The sequence below is a fragment of the Eptesicus fuscus genome, chromosome 21 (genome assembly GCF_027574615.1).
Source record: "Eptesicus fuscus isolate TK198812 chromosome 21, DD_ASM_mEF_20220401, whole genome shotgun sequence".
Taxonomy (NCBI): Eukaryota; Metazoa; Chordata; class Mammalia; order Chiroptera; family Vespertilionidae; genus Eptesicus; species Eptesicus fuscus.
The window spans coordinates 36,059,273-36,082,469 of NC_072493.1; the positions used below are offsets into that span (position 1 = coordinate 36,059,273).

Here is a 23,197-nt window from a genome sequence, read left to right on the forward strand (position 1 = left end):
TCTAGCATATTCCTGGGAACCAAAATTTACCATTATTCCAATAGTTTTGGGATTCCCCAAATCTAGAACATTTTCTGAGACAAACAGCCATGTTAGGATCATGGGTGATCTGGGTGCCACTTGTCAAAGAGCTCTATGGTTTTTTCCATCCGTAAAATGGTAATGATAAGGTTATTACAATTGATGGTAATTGTAAGGATTATGTGAGTTAATTTGTGAGCTAATTAGTGAGCTGTTTGTTAGCCATTGTTTATTTGTAACTTTGCTGTAACCTGAGGAGAGACCCAAACTTGGGGGTATCACAAAATACCCCCAAAGGATTTCCGAGTTTAGAAATAAATCAATAAACACAGAAACAGAGGGACATAGACCCAGGGGGTCTCAAATCTGGAGACTTGTTAAATTCCCAGAAGACACTGAGAATCCAGAGAAACCCACTTAAAGTGCCAGGGAAGCCCTATGTCACCATTCTTTTGGACTGACCACTGATCTTCCCTTTGCCTCTCCAGTACTACTACTCCGTGAGGGTCTTTGCTGGCCAGGAACCCAGCTGCGTGTGGGTGGGCTGGGTCACCCCTGACTACCATCAGCACGACATGAACTTCGACCTCACCAAGGTCCGGGCAGTGACGGTGACCATGGGGGATGAACAAGGCAACGTCCATAGCAGGTGCCAGGGAGGGGTGGGGACTGTGGGAGGCGGGACATCGGCGCTGGGCACCTGGCTCAGAAGCTTCCCTCCTGGTTTTCCTCCTCTCTTCCTGTTTATTTTCTTCCAATGGCTTCTGTTCTGCTTTTTTTTCTTCCTCCTCTCCTTTTTCCATTTCTTCTTTTCTGTTTACTCCTCCTTTTTCATCTTGCCCTCTTCTTTCTACCTCACCTCCCTTCTCTGTTCTCTCCTCTTTGCTCCCCTTCCTTCTCCTCCTTCCAGGACATCCCACCAGCTTTTAAGAATTCTAGCTCTGAGGGGCTCAGGGTCTGGGGTGAGGGGTTTCAGTGCTCAGGTCTGCAGGTGGTGGAGGTTTGGGGATGAGCCCTGAGGTTGCGGCATTCTAGGAGCTTGGGGAAGGGGGTATCCAGGGTCCAGAATGCTTTGGCTGAGGACCCACGCACTGATCAACCCCTGTCTCCTCCAGCCTCAAGTGCAGCAACTGCTACATGGTGTGGGGCGGAGACTTCGTGAGCTCCGGGCAGCAGGGCCGGATCAGCCACACAGACCTTGTCATTGGCTGCCTGGTGGACTTGGCCACTGGCCTAATGACCTTTACAGCCAATGGCAAAGAGAGCAACACCTTTTTCCAGGTGAGCCCAAACCTTTCAACTTAGCAATAGCATCATGTCCCAGCCTCCTGGGACAACCTTCCCAGACACCCCTGGAGTCCAGACCTTAAAAAAATTCAGGACAAAAACAGCACCTAAAACAAAGCAAACAGTACCTGCTCTGTCCTCAGGACTGGCCAGAGCTGGCAGGCCCCAGGGAAACAGTCTAGTTGAACCACCCAGTGAACTGAGTCCCAGAAAGAAGGAGTCAGAACATAGCCTTGATCTTAAAGAGAGTTTTGTATTCCCTATTAGGATGGGTGCCACCAGTCACCACCTTTTCACCAATCAGGGAACACCGTAGGTAGGCCAGAATCCTAAGGTGGACTTTTCCTTTCAACATTTTATTATGAAAAATTTCAAGTGTACAGCAAAACTAAAGGAATTGTACAGTGAATACTCATATACCCACTACCAAGAATCTACCATCCATGTTTTCCTACAATGGCTTTCTGTCATATTTATTCACCTGTCCCCCCATTAATCCATCTAAAGTATGGTCCCTGGATCAGCAGTGTCTGTATCACCTGAGAGTTTGTTAAAATACAGAATCTCTACAAAAAGATACTCAGCAAAACTAATCATCAGAGACACCACAATGAGATATCACCTCACACCTGTCAGAATGGCTATTTTCAATAAGTCAGCAAGTGTTGGTGAGGATGTGGAGAAAAGGGAACCCTCCTGCAAATTGGTGCAGCCACTGTGGGAAACAGTATGGAGGTTCCTCAAAAAAATTCAAGATAGACTTGCCATGTGACCCAGGAATCCCACTTCTGGGTATTTATCTGAAGAAATGCAAACCCCTAATTTGAAAAGACATATTACCTCTATGTTCATTGCAGCATTATTTGCACTATCCAAGATATGGGAGCAACCTAAGCGTCCACTGATAGACAAGTGGATAAAGATGCGGTACAGACATACAATGGAATACTACTAAGTCACAAAAAGAATGAAATCTAGGCATTTGTGACAACATGGATTGACCTAGAGGATATTATGCTACCAAGAAAGACAAATACCATAAGGTTTCACCTATACGTGGAATCTAAAAACCAAAACACACAAACAAACAAAACAGAAACAAATTCATAGGTACAGAGAACAAACATGGCTGCCGGATGGGAGGGGGATTGGAATGAAAACGGTGAAGGAATTAAGAAGTACAAATGGCCAGTTATAAAAATAGTCCTAGGGGTGTAAACCACAACCTAGGGGATATAGTCAATAATATTGTAATAACTATGGATGCTGTCAAGTGGGTACTAGACTTATTGGGGTGATTACTTTGTAAGGTTTTATCACTATGTTGTACATCTAAAAATAGTATAATATTGTATGTCAACGGTAATTGGAAAAAAAAAATATTTTAAGAAAAATGCAGAATCTCACCTCTCCCCAGACCCACTAACTTGGAATGTGCACTCTAACAAAGCCCAGGGGACTCTGTGCACACTGCCAGCTGAGGAGTATGGCCTGGTTCCCACTGTCAGGATCTGGCTGACACATCCCTGTGGTATCATCCGGACATTTTCCTCTGTATTTCCTGGAAACTGGGGGTGGTGCAGAGGCGCAGTTAGATTCCGGTTTGGTTTTGGCAAGGCTGCTTCCAGATGGTGGTGTCTGTGGTGGTGGAGGCTGGGTGGGTTCCCCTGGGAAGATTAGAAGTGCTGGGGGGCGGGGGAGTCAGAGGAAGCTTGCTGGATTTTGGAGAATGAGTATGCTTGGGAGAGAAGTGGGAATGGCATTCGTGGTGGGGGACAGGGACCCAGGCGACAGGCTGCCCCGGTGGAGTTGGAGGAACTGGACCTGGCTGGATCAGAGGAGTGCGGCCCAGGGCGGCTTCAGGGCCACTGTGGAGCCTACCGGTGCCTTGGTTTGGATCTGCAGATGCCAGCGGGATCAGGATGGGACAATCAGCCCCAGAGTTTGGGTTCCAGGGTCAACACCGCCTGCAGCTCACCCTCTTCCTCACCCTGCTGTTATCCCTTGCCAGGTGGAACCCAACACGAAGCTCTTTCCTGCTGTCTTTGTCCTGCCCACCCACCAGCATGTCATCCAATTTGAGCTGGGGAAGCAGAAGGTAAGAGTGCAGTGAGGGGACGGGCCGAGGTGGGAGGTGTGGCAGGCCAGGCTGGAACACTAGCTGGAGGGGAGGGGGCAGCCCGGGAGGTCTCCCTGGAAGCAGGGTGGCAGGCTGGAGGGCTGGGGATCCTGACCAGTGCACTATGCCCCCAGAACATCATGCCGCTGTCTGCCGCCATGTTTCTGAGCGAGCGCAAGAACCCGGCCCCGCAGTGCCCGCCGCGGCTGGAGATGCAGATGCTGATGCCCATCTCGTGGAGCCGCATGCCCAACCACTTCCTGCAGGTGGACACGCGGCGTGTGGGAGAGCGACTGGGCTGGGCCGTGGAGTGCCAGGAGCCACTGATCATGATGGCGCTGCACATCCCTGAGGAGAACCGGTCAGGGTCCCTCCGCTGCATGACATGCGGTGGGGTGGGGGTGGGGGGGAGGGCGGTAGGGATCTGGGTCCCACTCAGTGCCCACCCCCAGTACCCTGGGACTCCAGACAACACTCTAGAAGGCCCAGACCTACCTTACTGTCCCCAGATAACACCCCAGGGAACCTTAGATCCACTTCAGTGGGCCCCAGACACACCTCATGGGACCTAGACGCAGTCCAGGCATTCCCAGATACACTCCAGGGAACTCCAGACCCACCTCAGGAGATCCTAGGTCCTTCTCCGGGGACCGCAGACCCGCCTCAGGGGGCCATAGAAAACGTCCCAAGGGGCCCCAGACCCACTTTACAGGGCTCCAAACCCACCTTAGGGAACCCAGATCCATATCAAAGAGCCCACTCCCCCAAGGGGCCTCAAGTGCACATCGGAGGGTCCTGGGCATTCCTTGGAGAGGTCTGGGTGCACCGCAGCGTCTCTCGGGCACACCCCAAGGATCTCTTTGAACCCCACTCCAGGCGACTCAGACACACCTGGGTGGACATGGATCGCAGGAATACTCTTAAGGACTCTGAACATGGCCAGGAATCCCAGGCTCACCCCAGGAGGCTTCCAACATGCCTCATCTTTCCTTTATTCACTCATGTGACAAATAGCTTCGAGCTCTTCTTATGTAACTGATGGCATTCCAGGCTGTAGACCATCAAGCCCTTGTGAACGAACATTCTAGTAATGCTCATGTATAGCTCAGTGGGCTCACACCCATCCCCAGGGGCCAGACACATCCATTTATTCAGTCAACAAATACTTACTGAACACCTATTATGTGCTACGTCCAGTTTAGGTGCTGGGGAAATCAGAAAGAAAAAGAAAAACACCAAAACAGACTGAAATGGCCTACCCTAGTAGCATTTACATTCTAGTGGTGCTCACACATAACCAGGATACTCAGACCCGCCCTGGGAGGGAGGGGGTCAGGCTCGGTTCTGGATCCCAGATACATGTCAGAGTCACAAGATCTTCTCCATAGAGTCTCGGATACCCCAGAGTGCCAGCCATTCCCAGGGCGCCCCCAGGCCCCTTAGGGGCGTCCAGAACCATTCAGAGACTCCTAAACCCAGTTCCATAGACCGCACAGAACCTTGGCCCAGCAGAGCCCTGGGATTCCCTGCTGGGGCCGCCAAAACTCACCTACACACCTCTTTGCCTCTCTGTGGTTTGTGTCTGTCTCCCACCTCCTCTGCCTGCTCCGTTCCTGTCTGTGGCTCATCTTTGCCACAGGTGCATGGACATCCTGGAGCTGTCGGAGCGCCTGAACCTGCAGCGCTTCCACTCCCACACACTCCGCCTCTACCGCGCAGTGTGCGCCCTGGGCAACAACCGCGTGGCGCATGCTCTGTGCAGCCACGTGGACCAGGCGCAGCTGCTGCACGCCCTGGAGGACGCGCACCTGCCTGGCCCTCTGCGCGCTGGCTACTACGACCTCCTCATCAGCATCCACCTGGAAAGTGCCTGTCGCAGCCGCCGCTCCATGCTCTCCGAGTACATCGTGCCCCTCACGCCTGAGACCCGAGCCATCACCCTCTTCCCACCTGGAAAAGGCGCGGATAATGGTCCCCGCCGCCACGGCTTGCCTGGCGTGGGCATCACCACCTCCCTGCGACCTCCACACCATTTCTCGCCCCCCTGTTTCGTGGCTGCCCTGACAGCTGCTGGGATGGCAGAAGCTCCAGCCCGCCTCAGCCCCAGCATCCCTCTGGAGGCCCTGCGGGACAAAGCACTGAGAATGCTGGGGGAGGCAGTGCGAGATGGTGGGCAGCACGCACGCGACCCTGTCGGGGGCTCTGTGGAGTTCCAGTTTGTCCCTGTGCTCAAGCTTGTGTCCACCCTGCTGGTAATGCCTTCCTCCTGCTTTCCTCTGCCCCAGTCTTCCACAGTCCAAATAATCTGTCCACACATGCATCAACTCCCCTCCCATTTATGCATCTAATCGCCCATTCATCTCTCCATCTGTACATCCTCCACCTTTCAAGTTATCCCTCCATTATCTACTCATCCTTCATTCACTTTTCCTTCCATTCATTAATCTGTCATCTATTCATATATTTATTAAATTCTTATTTCCATTCGTTCTCCCAACCAACCGCCATTCGTACATCTATTTATTCTTCCATTCTCCAACCATATATCCATGCACCCATGTGTCAATCTGTCCAGCTTTCATCCTAGTTTTTCAGTTAGCCTTCTATTCACTCATACATCAGTTCATTCACCATGCCATTTATTCACCTATCTATCCACCCATGTACTTAATAACCTAACTTCCTTTTCATACATCTAATTATCATCCTGTTTCCACTGGCGCATCCATACATCCATATATACATCCATGCACCATCACAGATTTATCTGCTCTTCATTACCCACCTACCTGTCCACCCATACATATATCTGTCTATCCATATGTGTTTTTCACCCATCCACCTACCTATGAATCCATCCAACCACCCACACTTATTCATCCACTCACCCATCCACCCAATCTCCATCTTCTATTCATCCCTTATTTTGTGTACCCTTTCATTCACATACCCATCTAATAATTCATCCACAGGCCTACCCACAAATTCATCCAACTTTTCATTCACAAATTCATCCATCCATACCACCTCATCCCCCATGACTACTTACCCATTTATCTATTTACCCATGCACTCATTTACTTGCTCATGCATCTATCAGACAATCCATTCACCTACCCACCTATCCATATGTCATTTATCCTGTCATCTTTTCACCTCCCATCCCTTCCTCCACTTTTAACTTCACCTCTCCATTCCTTATCCACCCATCCATCTTTCTTCTCCTTTTCAAACCCTTACTATTCCATCTATTAATTCAGCCACCCAGTTCTCCCCCCATGCATCCATGTTTCTCTTTCTCGACGCTTCTTCCCTTTTATCCACCCAATTTCCTTCCATCTGTTGGCATCTCCATTATGTTGATTGAGAACTGGCAATGCTGGAGGCGATAAGGGCCTCCATCAGGTATAGGGTGTGTCCAGTTCCAAAGGCACAGATGCTGAAGCTTGGGAGACTAGACGCTTGGGAAGGGGAAGCTGCTCCCATTTAGCTGTGTGGTCTGGACCATGTGGGTGGGACACAGGATAAGGATTTGAGGGGATCTTGAGGATGAACATCAGGGCAGAGAAATGGCATTCCTGCTTGTGAGAGGAGCCATATGGCCAATGCAGGAATGAACCTGCCACATGCAGGAAAAGCAGATGTGGGAAATGATGCTGGGACTTATTTATGGGGGCCCTGCAGGCCACAGTGAAGGACCCAGGCTTTGTCCTGTAGGTGATGGGCGTCTTTGGCGATGAGGATGTGAAACAGATATTGAAGATGATTGAGCCTGAAGTATTCACTGAGGAAGAAGAGGAAGAGGAGGAGGAGGAGGAGGAAGAAGAAGAAGATGAAGAGGAAAAGGAGGAGGATGAGGAGGAAGAGTCCCAGGAGAAGGAAGATGAGGAGAAAGAGGAAGAGGAGACAGCAGAAGAGGAAAAAGAAGGCTTGGAGGAGGGGCTTCTCCAGATGAAGTTGCCGGAGTCTGTGAAATTACAGGTGGGCTATGTGGTCTGGACCATAGGGCCTCCGTCAGTTATTTCATTTTCCAGCCTCCATTCATCTGGGGTGGGAGAGAGTGGTGAGGCTTGAGTCCGGATTTGTTCCGAGGCAGCGGGGAGCTGTGGAAGTGCACGAAGCAGTGAAGTGCTGCTGGTTTGAAATTATCTCTCTGGTTTCCAAGTGGGAAATGAATTGGAGAAATGAGGCCATGGAGAAGTCTGGTTTACGGATCCAGGCAAGAGATGATGGTGGCTGGACGGGGTCAGAGCCCCTGAGAGGAGGACAGAAAGCAAGAACAGTTTCAAGGAAGTCCCGATGGTCTGACCACCATCCCTCCTAATGCATGGCTGTTCTCCCACAGATGTGCCACCTGCTGGAATATTTCTGTGACCGAGAGCTGCAGCACCGCGTCGAGTCCCTGGCAGCCTTTGCAGAGCACTACGTGGATAGGCTCCAGGCCAACCAGCGGGACCGCTATGGCCTCCTCATGAAAGCCTTCACCATGTCTGCAGCTGAGACGGCCCGACGTACTCGCGAATTCCGTTCCCCACCCCAGGAGCAGGTCCTCTGACCCCTGACCCTGGTTGGCCTTACTGTCTAAACCCCAACCTCAACTTCTCCCCTACTCATATCACCAATGGTACTTGACCTCTAAACTTTTTCTTGATCTCTGACCCTATTGATATACTTATCTCTTACTGTCCTACCTATCTCTGAATGAACTTGACCTCTGAGCCATCCAGACTGACCCTGACCCTTTACAAGCGTCTAGTCTCCCATATATTCTTCATTAACTTATACTTTGGCTCATGACCTTAGACAGGAACTCACAATCGAATCTTTTATCCTTGATGGCAGTGTTTCTGCTCTGGGGTCTCTGACCCTCATTCTGACCTTTGACCTTCTCCTAGATCAACATGCTAGTGCACTTCAAAGATGGTCAGGAAGAGGAAGATTGTCCTCTCCCTGAAGAGATTCGACAGGATTTGCTCAACTTTCATCAAGACCTGCTGGCACACTGTGGTAAGGAGAAGGGATCAGAGAACCTTCCTCCCAAACTTTTCCTTGAGACCTCTCCTGAAATTACCCTAAGATTTCCTGATCTTAAACATCTAGAGTATTGTACTATGTAACTGTTGGTTGGTTGAATGAATGAATGAATAGATGTATTCGTGAATAGATAGGTGATGAGAGGAAGGATATGTTTATATAGGTACTAGCTTTCCCGTTGCAGGAAAAATCCTGCAATAGGATTTCCTGCTGCACTCTACCCCGCCTCCGTTCCTCCTTTGTCCCCCACCTCACCTTCTCCTCCAGCCCCCCGCGTTTCCCTTCGCCCCCGGCCCCGCCTCCGCTCCGCCATTGTCGCCCACCTCACCTTCTCCTCCAGCCCGCCTGCGTTTCCCTTCGCCCCCGGCCCCGCCTCCGCTCCGCCATTGTCGCCCGCCCCGCCTTCTCCTCCAGCCCGCCCGCGTTTCCATTCGCCCCCGGCCCTGACTGCGCTCCTCCCTTCTCCTCCCCTCCCCCCCCCTTTCGACGCTGTCTTGATATGCAAATTAGCCGCCATCTTTGTTGGGATAATTTGCATACTCGTCCTGATTGGTTGGTGGGCGTGGCTTGGCTGGTGGGCGTGGCTTAGGTGTAGCGAAGGTGCGGTCAATTTGCATATTTGTCTATTATTAGATTAGATTTGGGTGGATGTGTATATGGATGAATGGCTGTTGGCAGAGGGATGAGAGTGGAGAGATGGCTGACTGGAAAGATGGATGGATGACCTCCATTGTTCCTGATGAGAAGTCAGCTGACAATCTTGCTGAGATTTCCTTATAATGTATTGTTTTTCTCTGGCTGGCTTTAAAATTTTTCTTTTTACCTTTGCCTTTAAAAAGTTTGAGTATGATGTGTCTAGGTGTGGAGCTCTTTGAGTTTATCCTACTTGGAGTTTAATTTGGAGTTTAATTTCTTTTTTTAAAAAATATTTTTATTGATTTCAAAAAGGAAGGAAGAGGGAGAGAGAGACAGAAACATCCATGATTAGAGAGAATCATGGATTGGCTGCCTCCTGCAAGTCCCCTACTGGGGATCGAGCCCACAACCCGGGCATGTGCCCCTGACCAGAATCGAATCTGGGACCTTTCAGTTCACAGGTCAGTGCTCTATCCACTGAGCCAAACAGGCTAGGGCTGGAGTTTAATTTCTTGGATGTGCAGATTAATATTTTTCATCAAATTTGGAACCTTTTGGTCATATTTCTCCAAATATTTTTTCTGCCCCTTTTTCTGCTTTTATTCTGGGACTCCCATTATGCATATATTGATACACTGGATGGTGTCCTACAGGTCTGAGCTTCTGTTGTTTTTATCTTCATTATTTTTCTGTTTTTCAGACTAGATAATCTCTATTGTCCTATCTTCAAGTTCACTGATTCTTTCTCCTGCCAGCTCATATATGTGGTCATAGCCCTAGCTGGTTTGGCTCAGTGGATAGAGTGTTGGCCTGCGGAATAAAGGGTCCCGGGTTCGATTCCAGTCAAAGGGCACATGCCCAGGTTGCAGGCTCAATCCCCAGTAAAGGGCATGCAGGAGGCAGTCGATCAATGATTCTCTCTCATCATTGATGTTTCTATCTCTTCTCTCTCTCCCTTCCTCTCTGAAACCAATATATTTATATATATATTTAAGTCTACTAACCTGTTTTTTTAAAAATGTGGTCATCCTCTCTAGTGATTTTTAAAATTGTTCTTGTACTTTCCAACTCCAGAATTTCTATGTGGTTATTTTTTTTATATTACATACCTCATTATTAATATTCTCTATTTGATGAGTCATTGTCATCATACTTCTCTTTAATACTTCAGACATGCCCTAGCTGGTTTGGCTCTGTGGATAGAGCGTCGGCCTGCGGACTGAAGGGTCCCAGGTGCGATTCCAGTCAAGGGCACATGCCCAGGTTGCAGGCTCGATCCCCAGTAGGGGGCGTGCAGGAGGCAGCCGGTCAATGATTCTCTCTTATTGATGTTTCTATCTCTCTTTCCTTCTCCCTTCCTCTCTGAAATCAATACAAATATATTAAAAAATAAAAACTTCAGACATGGTTTCCTTTAGCTCTGTGAACATATTTACAGTAGCTGGTTTAAAAGACAAAGGCTTCAAAGAATGAATAAATGAAAAACATGTGGACATATAAAGAAACTAGAGGCCCAGTGCATGAAATTTGTGCACGGTGGGGGTGGGGGTTGTCCCTCAGGCCAGCCTGCACCCTCTCTAATCTGGGACCCCTCAAGGGATGTCTGACTGCCCGTTTAGGCCCAATCCTGGTGGGATCGTGCCTAAACGAGCAGTCAGACATCCCTCTCACAATCCAGGACTGCTGGCTCCCAACTGCTCACCTGCCTGCCTTCCTGATTGCCCCTAACCACTTCTGCCTGCCAGCCTGATCACCCCCTAACCACTCCCCTGCCAGCCTGATTGATGCCTAACTGCTCCCCTGCCAGCGTGTTTGCCCCTAACTGCCCTCCCCTTCAGGCCTGGTCACCCCTAACTGCCCTCCCCTGCAGGCCTGGGTCCCACCCAACTGCCCTTCCCTGCAGGCCCGGTCACCTCCAACTTCCCTCCTCTGCCAGCCTGGTCACCTCTAACTGCCCTCCCCTGCAGGCCTAGTCTCTCCCAACTGCCCTCCCCTGTTGGCCTGATCGCCCACAACTGCCCTCCCTTGCAGGCCTGGTCTCTTCCAACTGCCCTCCCCTGCTGGCCATCTTGTGCCGGCCATCTGGTGTCCACATGGGGGCAGAATCTTTGACCACATGGGGGCAGCCATCTTTTGTGTTGGAGTGATGGTCAATATGCATATTACTCTTTTATTAGATAGGATAAATGAAAAAACCATGAAGCATGCATGAGTGAATGCACAGATGAAGGAATGAAAAAGTGAATGGTTAAGCATATGAATAGAAAACAGATGAGTGACACTCCCTTCGTCCTTGACCACCTCCAGGAATTCAGCTGGAGGGGAAGGAGGAGGAACCAGAGGAAGAGGTCACCCTGGGCAGCCGCCTGATGAGCCTGTTGGAGAAAGTGCGGCTGGTGAAGAAGAAGGAGGAGAAACCTGAGGAGGAGCTGCCTGCTGAGGAGAGCAAACCCCGTGAGAACCGGGCCATTAGGGAGGGGGCTGAGGTGGGGCAGGCAGCCCTGTGCTTGGGGGAACCCAGCTCTGGGTTCAAGACAGCTTCTGAGGAGTAGCGCAAGGGAAGGGTAAATGGATATTCGAGAGGAGGGATGGAGGGCGAGGTGAAAGGGCAGGCATGCTGGAGTGGGGCTGCCTGTGGACATGCAGACCTCCAGATGTTGGGGCTGCACAGTGTGTATTGGACCAGGGTGGTCTATGGCCCTCCCAGAGAAGAGACCCACATCCATACGTGGCAACTCCCGCACCACCGTGGCTTCCACGTCCTTGTGGCTTTTCTTTGTTTTTCTTTTCTTTTTCTGGTGAAATGATTACCATGCTGAGGGATTAGAAAAGCAGTTATGATAAATGTTGGGCCAATGGCTCATTATGCAAACTATGTATTAACCCCATCTCACAAAGGCAGAATCATTGATGTTTTATAGGGTTTATTCTACAACATATAGCAAACTATTATTGGCCAACTCTGGGCCAGGCAATGTTGGAAGGGCTGGGGAATATATTAGGGGGAAGAGTCAAAGTCCCCACCCTCAAGGAGTTTAGAATATTATGACAGATACATATATACGCCATACTGTCAGGTGGCCATGGGTGTTAAGAAGAAGAATAAAGTTGAGTGAAAGAAGAGAGAGGGACTAAGATGGAGGAGTTGAACTGGGGGAATGAGGTGTGCAAAGGTCTGGGGAAGATTAATTGGTACAGAGAGAACAGCCAGTGCAAAGGGCCTGAGGCAGAGACATGCTTGGTATGTTTAGAGGCCAAGTGTGGCTTGTGCAAAATGAGTAGGGGGAGGGGGGCAGGTGATGAGGTCAGAAGTGATGGGCCAGAGTGTGGAAGGAAGGTAAGATGAACACATCACAGGTCATGAATTGACACCATCATTTAATGCCAGCGCCTGGAGGTTTCTTTTAACACAGGAGACATCCGTCTTCTCTCCCAGAAATCCTGGGAAGAAAATGGGTTGGGAGAGAAAGAGGGACAGAGAGATAAATGGATGCTGGCTGTAGGAGAGGCGAGGCCTAGGGAGACCCCCAGGGAAAATAAAGGAGTTGTTTTGACATTATTTTCAAATGATACTGAAATGTTCCCCGTTTTTTTTGTGTGCCTATTGACTCTCGTGATGACAGGTTGGCAGTATTTTTATAGAACACGCAGAACTGAGGCCTGGGCTCTCAGAGGTGCATAGTGAAAAGCTCAGAATAGTGCTCTGGTGTTCTCTAGCGATTTCATCTTTTTTCCTTTTAAAATTTGTAGGAGGTCCTTATGGAAGGGGTACCAGGGTGAAGAGAACAGACAGAGTCTTAGGGCAATAAAAAAAATCTGCCAGAATCCGGGCACTCCTGCCTCGTGGGGCAGGCAGCTAGTAACTGAGAAGCCACTGGAAAGAGGGGTCCCTTTTACCTTGTTTGGGCTCAAAGCCCTGGTCAGGCCATGTGTACTGACCCTGTGTCTCCCTCCCAGAGTCGCTGCAGGAGCTGGTGTCTCACACAGTGGTGCGTTGGGCCCAAGAGGACTTCGTGCAGAGCCCCGAGCTGGTCCGGGCCATGTTCAGCCTCCTGCACCGTCAGTACGATGGACTCGGGGAGCTGCTGCGCGCCCTGCCCCGGGCATACACCATCTCGCCATCCTCCATGGTGGATACCATGAGCCTGCTGGAGTGCCTCGGCCAGATCCGCTCGCTGCTCATTGTGCAGATGGGTCCCCAGGAAGAGAACCTCATGATCCAGAGCATCGGGTGAGGCACTGCCCCCTCCTTGACTTTGCAAGTCCCAGGGGAAGGGAGGGGAGCTTGTCCCCTGGGCCACGTCCTCTGGATACGATAATGTCTCCTTCCTCCACCTCTGCCCTATCCTCAGGGTGATACATTCTGGCAACTAGCCCATCTCCCTAGATAATGTCCCTTCCCCTTACCGCTCCACCTACCCCTGGGATATCAGCTCCTACTCACCTGTGACTGACTCTTGGCACAAAGTCCACCCCGATGGAGCTTCAGTTTCCTCATCTCAAATGGGGAAGAGGCATGCCCACCTTGTAGAGTCCCTGTGCAGCTTCAGTGAGCTCTTGCTTGTAGCAGTAGCAATAATAATAATAATAATAATAATAATAATAATAGTATTGAGCACTCAGTGTCAAGTGTCTCGTTCACTCACTCAGCAAATATTTATTGAGCACCTACTGTGTGCGAGGCCCTTTCTAGGCGCTTGAGGACACAATGGGCAACGTGACAAAGGTCTCCTCCCTAGGGGAGCCCACTTGGTGATGACTCCCCCAAGAGTCAGGGGGCTCTCCCTGGACTTGGGGCCCCACCTAAGAACTACATTTGTCCACAGGAACATCATGAACAACAAGGTTTTCTACCAACACCCGAATCTGATGAGGGCACTGGGCATGCATGAAACAGTGATGGAGGTCATGGTGAATGTCCTTGGGGGTGGCGAATCCAAGGTAAGGGTCCTGCATGGGCTGGGGAGCTCAGGGGCAGGGGCCACGGGAGGCAGGCGCTGACCACTGGCCCACCCTGCCCACCCCAGGAGATCCGCTTCCCCAAGATGGTGACAAGTTGCTGCCGCTTCCTCTGCTACTTCTGCCGCATTAGCAGGCAGAACCAGCGGTCCATGTTTGACCACCTGAGCTACCTGCTGGAGAACAGTGGCATTGGCCTGGGTGAGAACCCCCGGGCTCGGAGATGCCTCCCAGAGCCCACTCCTGGCAGTCCATCCAGGGGGGGCCCCCCCTCACTCTCCAATGGCTCACTCATTCATTCAGTAAACACTGACTCTCAGCTGCCCTTGGTCTGACCCTGTGATGAGCAGTGCTGGGGGCACCCAGACAGCCCTGGGCCTGGCCCTCATGGGGCTCCTAGTGCATCAGGGAAGACAGACCCATCCCAGACAGCAACAGCCCAGAGTGGTCAGACCTTGGATGGGGAAGCACAGGACAGAAGAGGCACCCAACCCAGGCTGGAAAGGGGTGGTCACGGAGGGCTTCCCGGAGGAGGTAAGGTAGGCAGGAGACAGGTGGCTGAGCACCTCCACAACGCATTCTCACAGCCTCTCGCCCCCACAGGCATGCAGGGCTCCACACCCCTGGACGTGGCAGCGGCCTCTGTCATTGACAACAATGAGCTGGCCTTGGCGCTGCAGGAGCAGGACTTGGAGAAGGTGTGGAGGGAGGAGGCCTGGACCCTGGGGGCGCCTGCTGATTCAGGACCCATTATGAGGGGCTTGGATGGCCCAGGATCAAATCAAAAGGGGAATAATTTTCAAGAAAAGAACAGGACCCCAGTCACTCATTCGTGGAGCTGAGGGCAAATCCACGCTCCACCCTTCCCAGCCGTGTGGCCTTGGCCCATTTCTGGGCCCTCGGTGCCCCTGCTTCTGGGTGTAGCACTGAAGCGCTCTGAGTTCAGACACTTAGATTTAACTCTCCCCACTCCCTTGCTGCATGGCCTTGGACAAATGCCCTAAATTCTCCAAGCCTCTGTCTCCTCATCTGCAGAATGAATATGATTAAAACAGCGTTATAGAGCTGATCAGAGGACTAAGTGAGTTAACCTGTGAAAGCATTTACAGAACAGTAAATACCCAATAACCGTTATCCACTGTTATGTTATTTAACAGATGTTTATTGAGCACCTACTATGTGCAGGGCAGCAGGGGTCTGACAGTGATTGAGACAGAAATCCTTGTCTTTGTTCTAGTTGGGAGGATGGATACTAAACAAGATGAATAAGTGAAAGACACGGTATATTAGCTAGTGATAAGTGTTGAAGAGAGAAAAAAGTAAGCAAGAGAGAAAAAATATCAAGTGTCAGAAGGGTGTCCAAGTTTAAACAAGAGCGATCAGAGAAAGCCTCCCTGAGACAGTGACATTCAGGTGAAACTCTGAAGCAGGTGAGGAGCCCTGTAGACAGCCGGGGAAAGAGCATTCCAGGCAGGAGAACAGCCAGTGCAAAGGTCACGAGGCAGTAGTGAACCTCATGATTTTGAAGAACAGTGCGGTGGTTGGGAGCAGAAGGAGAGAGGGGTGAGTGGTGGGAGGTGAGGGCAGGAGGTGCTGTGGGGAGGTCGTGTGGAGGGTCTGGTGGGCCGCAACGAGGGTTCTGGCGTTTACCACGTGTAATGCACTACCAGAGCATTCTGAGCGGGGGAGGGACATGACCTGATTCAGGTGTTTACAGGGTCCCTCTGACTGAGTGTAGGGGACAGACTTGGGGGTAGCAGGGAGCCCTGGGTGGAGAGGCCCCACTGGTGGCAGGTGGGAATTTAGGGCAGAGGATGAGAGCTATTGTTTGCAGAGGGTTCCGGAGATAATGGGAGTGCAGAGCACCAGGGATTGGCAGGGACCTGAGCCTTGGGGAGGACGGTAGTGTGGGTCTGGCCTCTGGCTGAGCCCTCCTCTGCCCCCAGGTGGTGTCCTACCTGGCTGGCTGTGGCCTCCAGAGTTGCCCCATGCTCCTGGCCAAAGGGTACCCAGACATCGGCTGGAACCCCTGCGGCGGGGAGCGCTACCTGGACTTCCTGCGTTTTGCTGTCTTCGTCAATGGTGAGGCCGGTGGTGGTGGTGGTGGTGGTGGTGGTGGGTGGTGGTGGTGGTGGAGGAGGTGGTGGTGGTGGAGACGGGGGTCACTGGCCAAAGTCTCCCTCAGGTGTGGCTCACGTCTTGAGCTACAGGCCTGGCGTGGGCAGGAGGCAGGGTCTGGGCATGAACTCTTGAGGTGCAGGGTCCAAGGCTACCCGGGGAGGGACCCTGGGCTCACAAGGCCTCCTGACCCCACCCGAGCCACCAGGCGAGAGTGTGGAGGAGAACGCTAACGTGGTGGTACGGCTGCTCATCCGCAAGCCCGAGTGCTTTGGGCCGGCCCTGCGGGGCGAGGGAGGCTCGGGGCTGCTGGCTGCCATCGAAGAGGCCATCCGCATCTCTGAGGACCCTGCGAGGGACGGCCCCGGTGTCCGCCGGGACCGCAGGCGTGAGCAGTGAGTCCCCCGCCCCCCTCCTCAACCGAACCACCTGCCCTCCTGTGCCCCTTGCTGCCTCCCCAACGCCACCTTCCTCCTCCTGCAGCTTTGGGGAGGAGCCCCCTGAGGAAAACCGGGTGCACCTGGGACACGCCATCATGTCCTTCTACGCTGCCTTGATTGATCTTCTTGGACGCTGTGCACCAGAGATGCATGTGAGAACCAAAGACCGAGGGGCGTGCATGGCCTTAAACCTCTTCATTCAGGCGTTCAACACTGGTCCTGAGTTAGGCAATGCTGGGGACACACCAGGGACCAAGATGGCCCCAGATCTCACTCTCCCAGAGCTCCCTGTCCAGTGGGGGGAGACCAGGTAGTGAGAACATGGGGTAGTCAAGGCTGAAGTGGAGACACACCGGCTGGGGTCAGGGCTGTGTCTCCCTGACCCCTGAGTCATCCCCATGAGAAGGATTTCTGCTGCAGTGCATCAGGAAGGGATAGAGTGGGGTAACGGCCAAATGGGTCATGGGCTTCCCAACGATATGCTCACCTTCCCCCTCCAGCTAATCCAAGCCGGCAAGGGTGAGGCCCTGCGGATCCGTGCCATCCTGCGCTCCCTCGTGCCCCTGGATGACCTCGTGGGCATCATCAGCCTCCCACTGCAGATCCCCACCCTGGGCAAAGGTGTGAGGGGGCGGGACTCAGCAAGGGAGTAATGCTGGGGAGGGTGGGTCTGAAGGGCATCTCTGACCCTCTCTGTGTCCTTGTCCACAGATGGGGCTCTGGTACAGCCAAAGATGTCTGCATCCTTTGTGCCAGACCACAAGGCGTCCATGGTGCTCTTCCTGGACCGTGTGTATGGCATCGAGAACCAGGACTTCCTGCTGCATGTGCTGGACGTGGGGTTCTTGCCCGACATGAGGGCAGCTGCCTCACTGGACACGGTGAGCAGCCTGGCCAACCTCCCTACTTCCAGGGTGGGAATCGCGTGTTCTGAAATTGTGTAGCTATCCTGACCCTCCCTCCCCCACCATCGAGATAGAAGACAAAACCAGGAAAAACTGAATTCTGGGAAAGGGACAGGGTGGAAATCTCCAACACCTCGGGTTATAAGAAATAATCGTTCTCAGAGATGGTTCAGCACCACGGAGACACAAAGACCTGTGCACAACAACAGTACTAATAACAGGTGACAAGGTCAAGTACGATGAGGACTGAGAACTGACCACGGGTTTGGCCAGATGGAGGTTACTGGTGTCCTTGACAGTTTGAACAAGGTGATGGGGCAAAAGCCTTACTGGAGAGAGTTTAAGCGGCCTGGGAGGGGAGGTATGGGGGACAATGAGTGTTGACAGTCTTTACACAAGTTGGTAACAAAGAAGGCAGAGAAATGGCGATGTGCTGGAGGGATGACCTTGGTCATAAAAAGGCTCTTCTTAAGATGGGAGAAATAACTCTTAGCCGTTAATTGGGAAGAGGAACACAGGAGCTTGAATCTATAACCATCAGCTTGTCAGAAATACTGGGGCAAAGGAACAAGTTAACTGACACCACCAGGAAGCGACCAGCCAAAGCCAAAATGTAGGAAATTCCACTGGACTAATGACACAGTTACTTCAGCAAATCAACAGCTTTAAAGGGGTGGGGAGGAAAGAGACCGCTGCAGATGAAAAGACCTGAGACCTGTCAGCTAAACAGAGTATGTTGACCTTCCTGGGGCCTGATCCAAACAATCTCAGCTAAATGCAAAGCAACTTTTGAGACAGTTGGAGTAAGCTGATCATGAATATGAAGACACTAGAGGCCTGGTGCATGAAAATTGTGCACTCGGGGGGTCCTTCAACACGGCCTGCACTCTCTCGCAGTCCAGGACCCTTCGGGGGATGTCCACCTGCTGGCTTAGGCCCGCTCCCTGGGGGACTGGGCGTAAGCTGGCAATCAGACATCCCCCTGGCAGCCCAGGAGCCCTGGGGGGAGCGGGCCTAAGCAGTTAGTGGGACATCCTTAGCGCTGCCGAGGAGGCAGGAGAGGCTCCTGCCACCACCACTGCACTCAAGCTTTCAGCCGGGTTTGTGGCTGAGTGGAGCTTCCCCTGTGGGAGCGCACTGACCACCAGGGGGCAGCTCCTGCATTGAGCGTCTGCCCCCCTGGTAGTCAGTGTGCGTCATAGCGACCAGTAGTTCCACCGTGAGGGTCAATTTGCCTTCTACCCTTTTATTATATACTAGAGGCCCAGTGCATGATTGAATCAAGCACGTGTAGGGTCCCCTACACGCTTACGCTTTCGATCGCGGGGGAGCTGGGTGCCTGTCTGCTGGTGCACCAGGCCTTTCAGAAGCCTCTGGCTCAGCGGAGGCTTCCGAAAGGCCTGGTGCCGGAGCAGGCAGGCACCCAGCTCCCCCGCTTTTGATGGTCCCCGGCGGGATGTGAGCTTGCTGTCCCAGAGGCCCCTTCTGTTCCGAAGCACAGCCATGGTGCCACCGCTGGCGACATGAGCTCAGCGTCCCGCTGGCCCAATCGGCTACCCCGGCCACCCCGAGTTCCACCCCCTGCGCCTCCCGCTGGCCCAATCGTGGGCATAGCAGAGTGATGGTAATTTACATATTACCATTTTATTAGGTAGGAAGGAAAATTGTTAATTCTGTGAGGTGTGATAATGGCGGCATAGAATGTTAAACAGAACTTCTTGTCTGAATGGAGATACATATTTAAGTATTTTGGAATAAAATGGTATAGGCTGGGTGTTGCATGAAAATATCACAGGAAAAAAGGTGGGGTTAGAGGAAACAAACATGCGGAAGGTGGAAACTGCAGGACAGTGTCTAGTCTGGGTAATGAGGATTCCTTAATTGGCTCCCGCACTTCTGTAAGAGAGGAGAGACTGGGAGGAGCAGGTTTGGAGGGAAGATCAGAAGCCTGGGTCCTTTGCTCCGAGTTGTCCAGGGCGAGTGCCAGGGCAACCCCAGGAGCCACAGAGGACTGAAGTCCCCTCTCTGCGCCCCAGGCCACGTTCAGCACCACTGAGATGGCGCTGGCGCTGAACAGGTACCTGTGCCTGGCGGTGCTGCCGCTCATCACCAAGTGTGCGCCGCTCTTTGCGGGAACCGAGCACCGCGCCATCATGGTGGACTCCATGCTGCACACCGTGTACCGCCTGTCCCGCGGCCGCTCCCTCACCAAAGCGCAGCGCGACGTCATCGAGGACTGCCTCATGGCGCTCTGCAAGTAGGCGGCCCGGGCGGGGCGGGGCGGGGCGGGGGGGGGGGTGGGCTTCCAGGTGAGAGCCCACCGCCCGCTGCCTGTCCTCCCAGGTACATCCGCCCGTCCATGCTGCAGCACCTGCTGCGGCGCCTGGTGTTCGACGTGCCCATTCTTAATGAGTTCGCCAAGATGCCGCTCAAGGTGAGGGCAGCCGCTCTTTAGCTCGCTCACTTCCATGCCCCGCCCACCGCTTGTTCTGCATTCGGACTCGGGGGCTCATTTGTATCAGCACCCCGCCCCCCCCCCACCCCCCCCCCCCGGCCAGTTAAACTGCAAATATGAAGCCATTCTTTAGCATTTTCATTTGCATACGGGGGTTCCCAGAATATTCACTTTGTGCCATTGGTGCCTCTAACACTCTCTAATTAAAGTTTAATTTCCCTAACATTGAGCCAACCCGCACATAAATTAACATATATTTGCATGGGGCACACCACTTTTCCTAATTAGCATGCTTATTCTTATGCCCAGACCATCAGGCTTCTATTATTCAAATGAGTACATTTATTTTAATAAACAGTTCCGCAGCTATTTTGAATCTTTGCACACTGTCTTTCCTATTATTTTCTATTTCCATGCTAGTTTTTAAAAATATATATTTTTATTGATTTCAAAGAGAAAGGAAGAGGGAGAGAGAGAGAGAGAGAAACATCAATGATGAGAGAGAATCATTGATCGGCTGCCTCCTGTATGCCCCACACTGGGGACTGAGCCTGCAACCTGGGCATGTGCCCTGACGGGGAATCAAACCATGACCTCCGGGTTCATAGGTCGATGCTCAACCACTGAGCCATGCGGCCGGCCTCCATGCTAGTTTTCATAAGGAGATACCTCCAACTCAGATATCTTGACCATTTTGCATAATACATCGAAATTAGCCCCTATATTAAATTTGCATATTAAATGTGGAGGCCCTCTTCCCAATTACCATACAAATTACATTTGTTTGGAGTGCTGCTAATAATGTTTCTATTCCACGTGATAATTTACATAAGAGCAAACCACTGCATCCGTGTGTCCATTTACTCATAATGCTACTCATGGATTCTTTGTGTAAAACAACACCAGACAAATCCAGCTCTGCTTTAATGCCCATCCTGACGCAAAATTAGAATGCTAAATTTGTGTGATAAACTGTCCAGGACCACTCCCCAATACGCATACCATTCCCCTCATTAGCACAATTTACATAACCCACACCTCCTTCCATCTGTAAAAGCACTGGCAGCCCCGGGCCTCCCAGGACTTCATTTGCCTGCCAACTGCTTCCGCCCCCTCACTTGCTTGCCTCTTCCTCGCCCCCATCCAGCTCCTGACCAACCACTATGAGCGCTGTTGGAAGTACTACTGCCTGCCCACGGGCTGGGCCAACTTTGGCATCACTTCAGAGGAAGAGCTGCACCTCACAAGGAAACTCTTCTGGGGCATCTTTGATTCGCTGGCACACAAGGTCCGGGCACCTGGGGACCCTGAACAGAACCTGTTTGGAGGGGGTGGAGTCCAAAGTTGAGATTCAGGATGACATCTCCAAATGCAGGGTTCCGGGAGGGAGGTTCTTTGGATCCGAGAGAATCCAGGAGTTGGACCTCTGGTTTGGGTGTCATGGAAGATGGGATGGACCTCTCATTTGGGGGCTTGGAGAAGGTCACATAGGATGGCTGGAGGGTCCAGATGGGACTGAGGCTTGGGTTTTAGGAAGAGGGACCGTAATTCATGTTTGTGGGCCCAGGGAGGAGGGTTACTGATGGCAGGGATAAGTTTGAGGTCCTTGGGCTCCAGGAACCGCAGGCTCAGCCAGGCCTGCAGTGACACCCCTGTCCTTGGCATCCCTAGAAGTATGACCAAGAGCTGTACCGCATAGCTATGCCTTGTCTGTGTGCCATCGCGGGGGCCCTGCCCCCTGACTACGTGGACGCCTCATACTCGTCCAAGGCGGAGAAAAAGGCCACGGTGGATGCTGAAGGCAACTTTGATCCTCGACCTGTGGAGACCCTCAAGTGAGGCCTCGTGGAAGGAGAGGGTGGGGCCTGGGGCAAAGAGCAGTAGGATGTGGCTGTCAGCGATGGGAGGAAGGGCCAGCCCCAACACCTGCTGACCCTGTCCCCTCTCACAGTGTGATCATCCCAGAGAAGCTGGACTCCTTCATTAACAAGTTCGCGGAGTACACACATGAGAAGTGGGCCTTCGACAAGGTTGGCGTCGGGGTCCTCCCCTTCCCAGGAACTCCTACCCCTGCCTCGAAACACCAGCTTCTCTGAGACCCTTAACCCTTCCTGAGACCCACAATCTCCTCCGAAGCCCTCAGTCCCTCCAGGGTTTCCTCTCTGTGTCCCCCAAGCTGCCGTCTACCCCTCCTCTTGCCCCTACCCTCAGCTGTGTGGTAACACTGCCTCCACCCATCCCTTTTCACCTCCAGATCCAGAATAACTGGTCCTATGGGGAGAACGTCGATGAGGAGCTGAAGACCCACCCCATGCTGAGGCCATATAAGACCTTTTCAGAGAAGGTGACCAAGCCTTGGGGCCCAGTGTCGGGGGTCCAAAAGGAAACCTCTAAGTTTGGAGGTCCAGGGAGGAGTGAGTCTGCTTCAGAGGCTTGGATCTCGCTGGATCCCTCTCCATGGACTGTGCCTTTCCTCGAACTTGGCTGCCTCCCCTAAACCCAGGACTCCTAGTGTTCCTTCTGGAAGAGTCGGAGAGACTGGGTTTGATTCCTTGACCACCCTTAACTTCTCTGAGTCTCCTGTGTAAGCTGGGACAATGCGAGTGTGTTTGGAAAGCCCTGTTACAGAGCAGGGAGGAGACCTGGGTTCAAATTCAACTGGACCACTTCCTAGCCACGTGCTGGAGGCTTTCCCCTTCTCGGGACTCTGGAAGCCAGGGAAGCTAAGCCAGGGCCTCTTACCTCCACTTCCCTCTCACCCCATTCCACCAACTCCGTTTTCTCCTGTCAACCCCAGGACAAAGAGATTTATCGCTGGCCCATCAAGGAGTCCCTGAAGGCCATGATTGCCTGGGAATGGACCGTAGAGAAAGCGAGGGAGGGTGAAGAGGAGAAGACGGAGAAGAAAAAAACAAGGAAGATCTCCCAAAGTGCCCAGGTGGAGGCTGGACCCGGGTGGAGGACCGGGCATTCAGGGGGTGGGGAGTGGCTAGAATAAGGGGCAGGGCCAGGAGAGGGTGGGGCCAGGCAGGAGATGGAGTAGGGGAAGGAGGAACGCCTGCAATGGGGTGCAGGAGAAGACCCAGGAAAGGAGACAGCAAAGTAGAAAGGAGGGGGTGGCTCAGAGGCAGGGCCTTAAGGAGAGCGTGCAGAGCAGGGGTCTAGGGCCAGGTGAGGGGGAGTAGATTGGGTCAGGGCATGGGCTTCCTGCTAACCCACCAAG

General features: G+C 52.4%; 1 protein-coding gene across 2 annotated transcripts in view; it reads left to right on the top strand.

Moving 5' to 3' along the window:
- Nucleotides 1–23,197, top strand: part of RYR1 (ryanodine receptor 1) — a 122,587-nt gene that overhangs the window by 35,668 nt on the left and 63,722 nt on the right. For both annotated transcript variants that reach the window (XM_054710466.1, XM_054710465.1), the window contains exons 30-54: nt 510–670; nt 1,137–1,302; nt 3,320–3,406; nt 3,562–3,788; nt 5,067–5,679; nt 7,145–7,408; nt 7,773–7,973; nt 8,323–8,434; nt 11,405–11,551; nt 13,055–13,328; nt 13,924–14,038; nt 14,125–14,257; nt 14,660–14,754; nt 16,003–16,138; nt 16,383–16,569; nt 16,658–16,766; nt 17,115–17,235; nt 17,326–17,495; nt 19,556–19,776; nt 19,863–19,953; nt 21,122–21,262; nt 21,646–21,809; nt 21,926–22,004; nt 22,229–22,318; nt 22,772–22,912. In XM_054710466.1, coding sequence (XP_054566441.1) covers nt 510–670; nt 1,137–1,302; nt 3,320–3,406; nt 3,562–3,788; nt 5,067–5,679; nt 7,145–7,408; nt 7,773–7,973; nt 8,323–8,434; nt 11,405–11,551; nt 13,055–13,328; nt 13,924–14,038; nt 14,125–14,257; nt 14,660–14,754; nt 16,003–16,138; nt 16,383–16,569; nt 16,658–16,766; nt 17,115–17,235; nt 17,326–17,495; nt 19,556–19,776; nt 19,863–19,953; nt 21,122–21,262; nt 21,646–21,809; nt 21,926–22,004; nt 22,229–22,318; nt 22,772–22,912 — 4,245 coding nt within the window. The remainder of the gene's footprint in view (nt 1–509; nt 671–1,136; nt 1,303–3,319; nt 3,407–3,561; nt 3,789–5,066; nt 5,680–7,144; nt 7,409–7,772; nt 7,974–8,322; nt 8,435–11,404; nt 11,552–13,054; nt 13,329–13,923; nt 14,039–14,124; nt 14,258–14,659; nt 14,755–16,002; nt 16,139–16,382; nt 16,570–16,657; nt 16,767–17,114; nt 17,236–17,325; nt 17,496–19,555; nt 19,777–19,862; nt 19,954–21,121; nt 21,263–21,645; nt 21,810–21,925; nt 22,005–22,228; nt 22,319–22,771; nt 22,913–23,197) is intronic.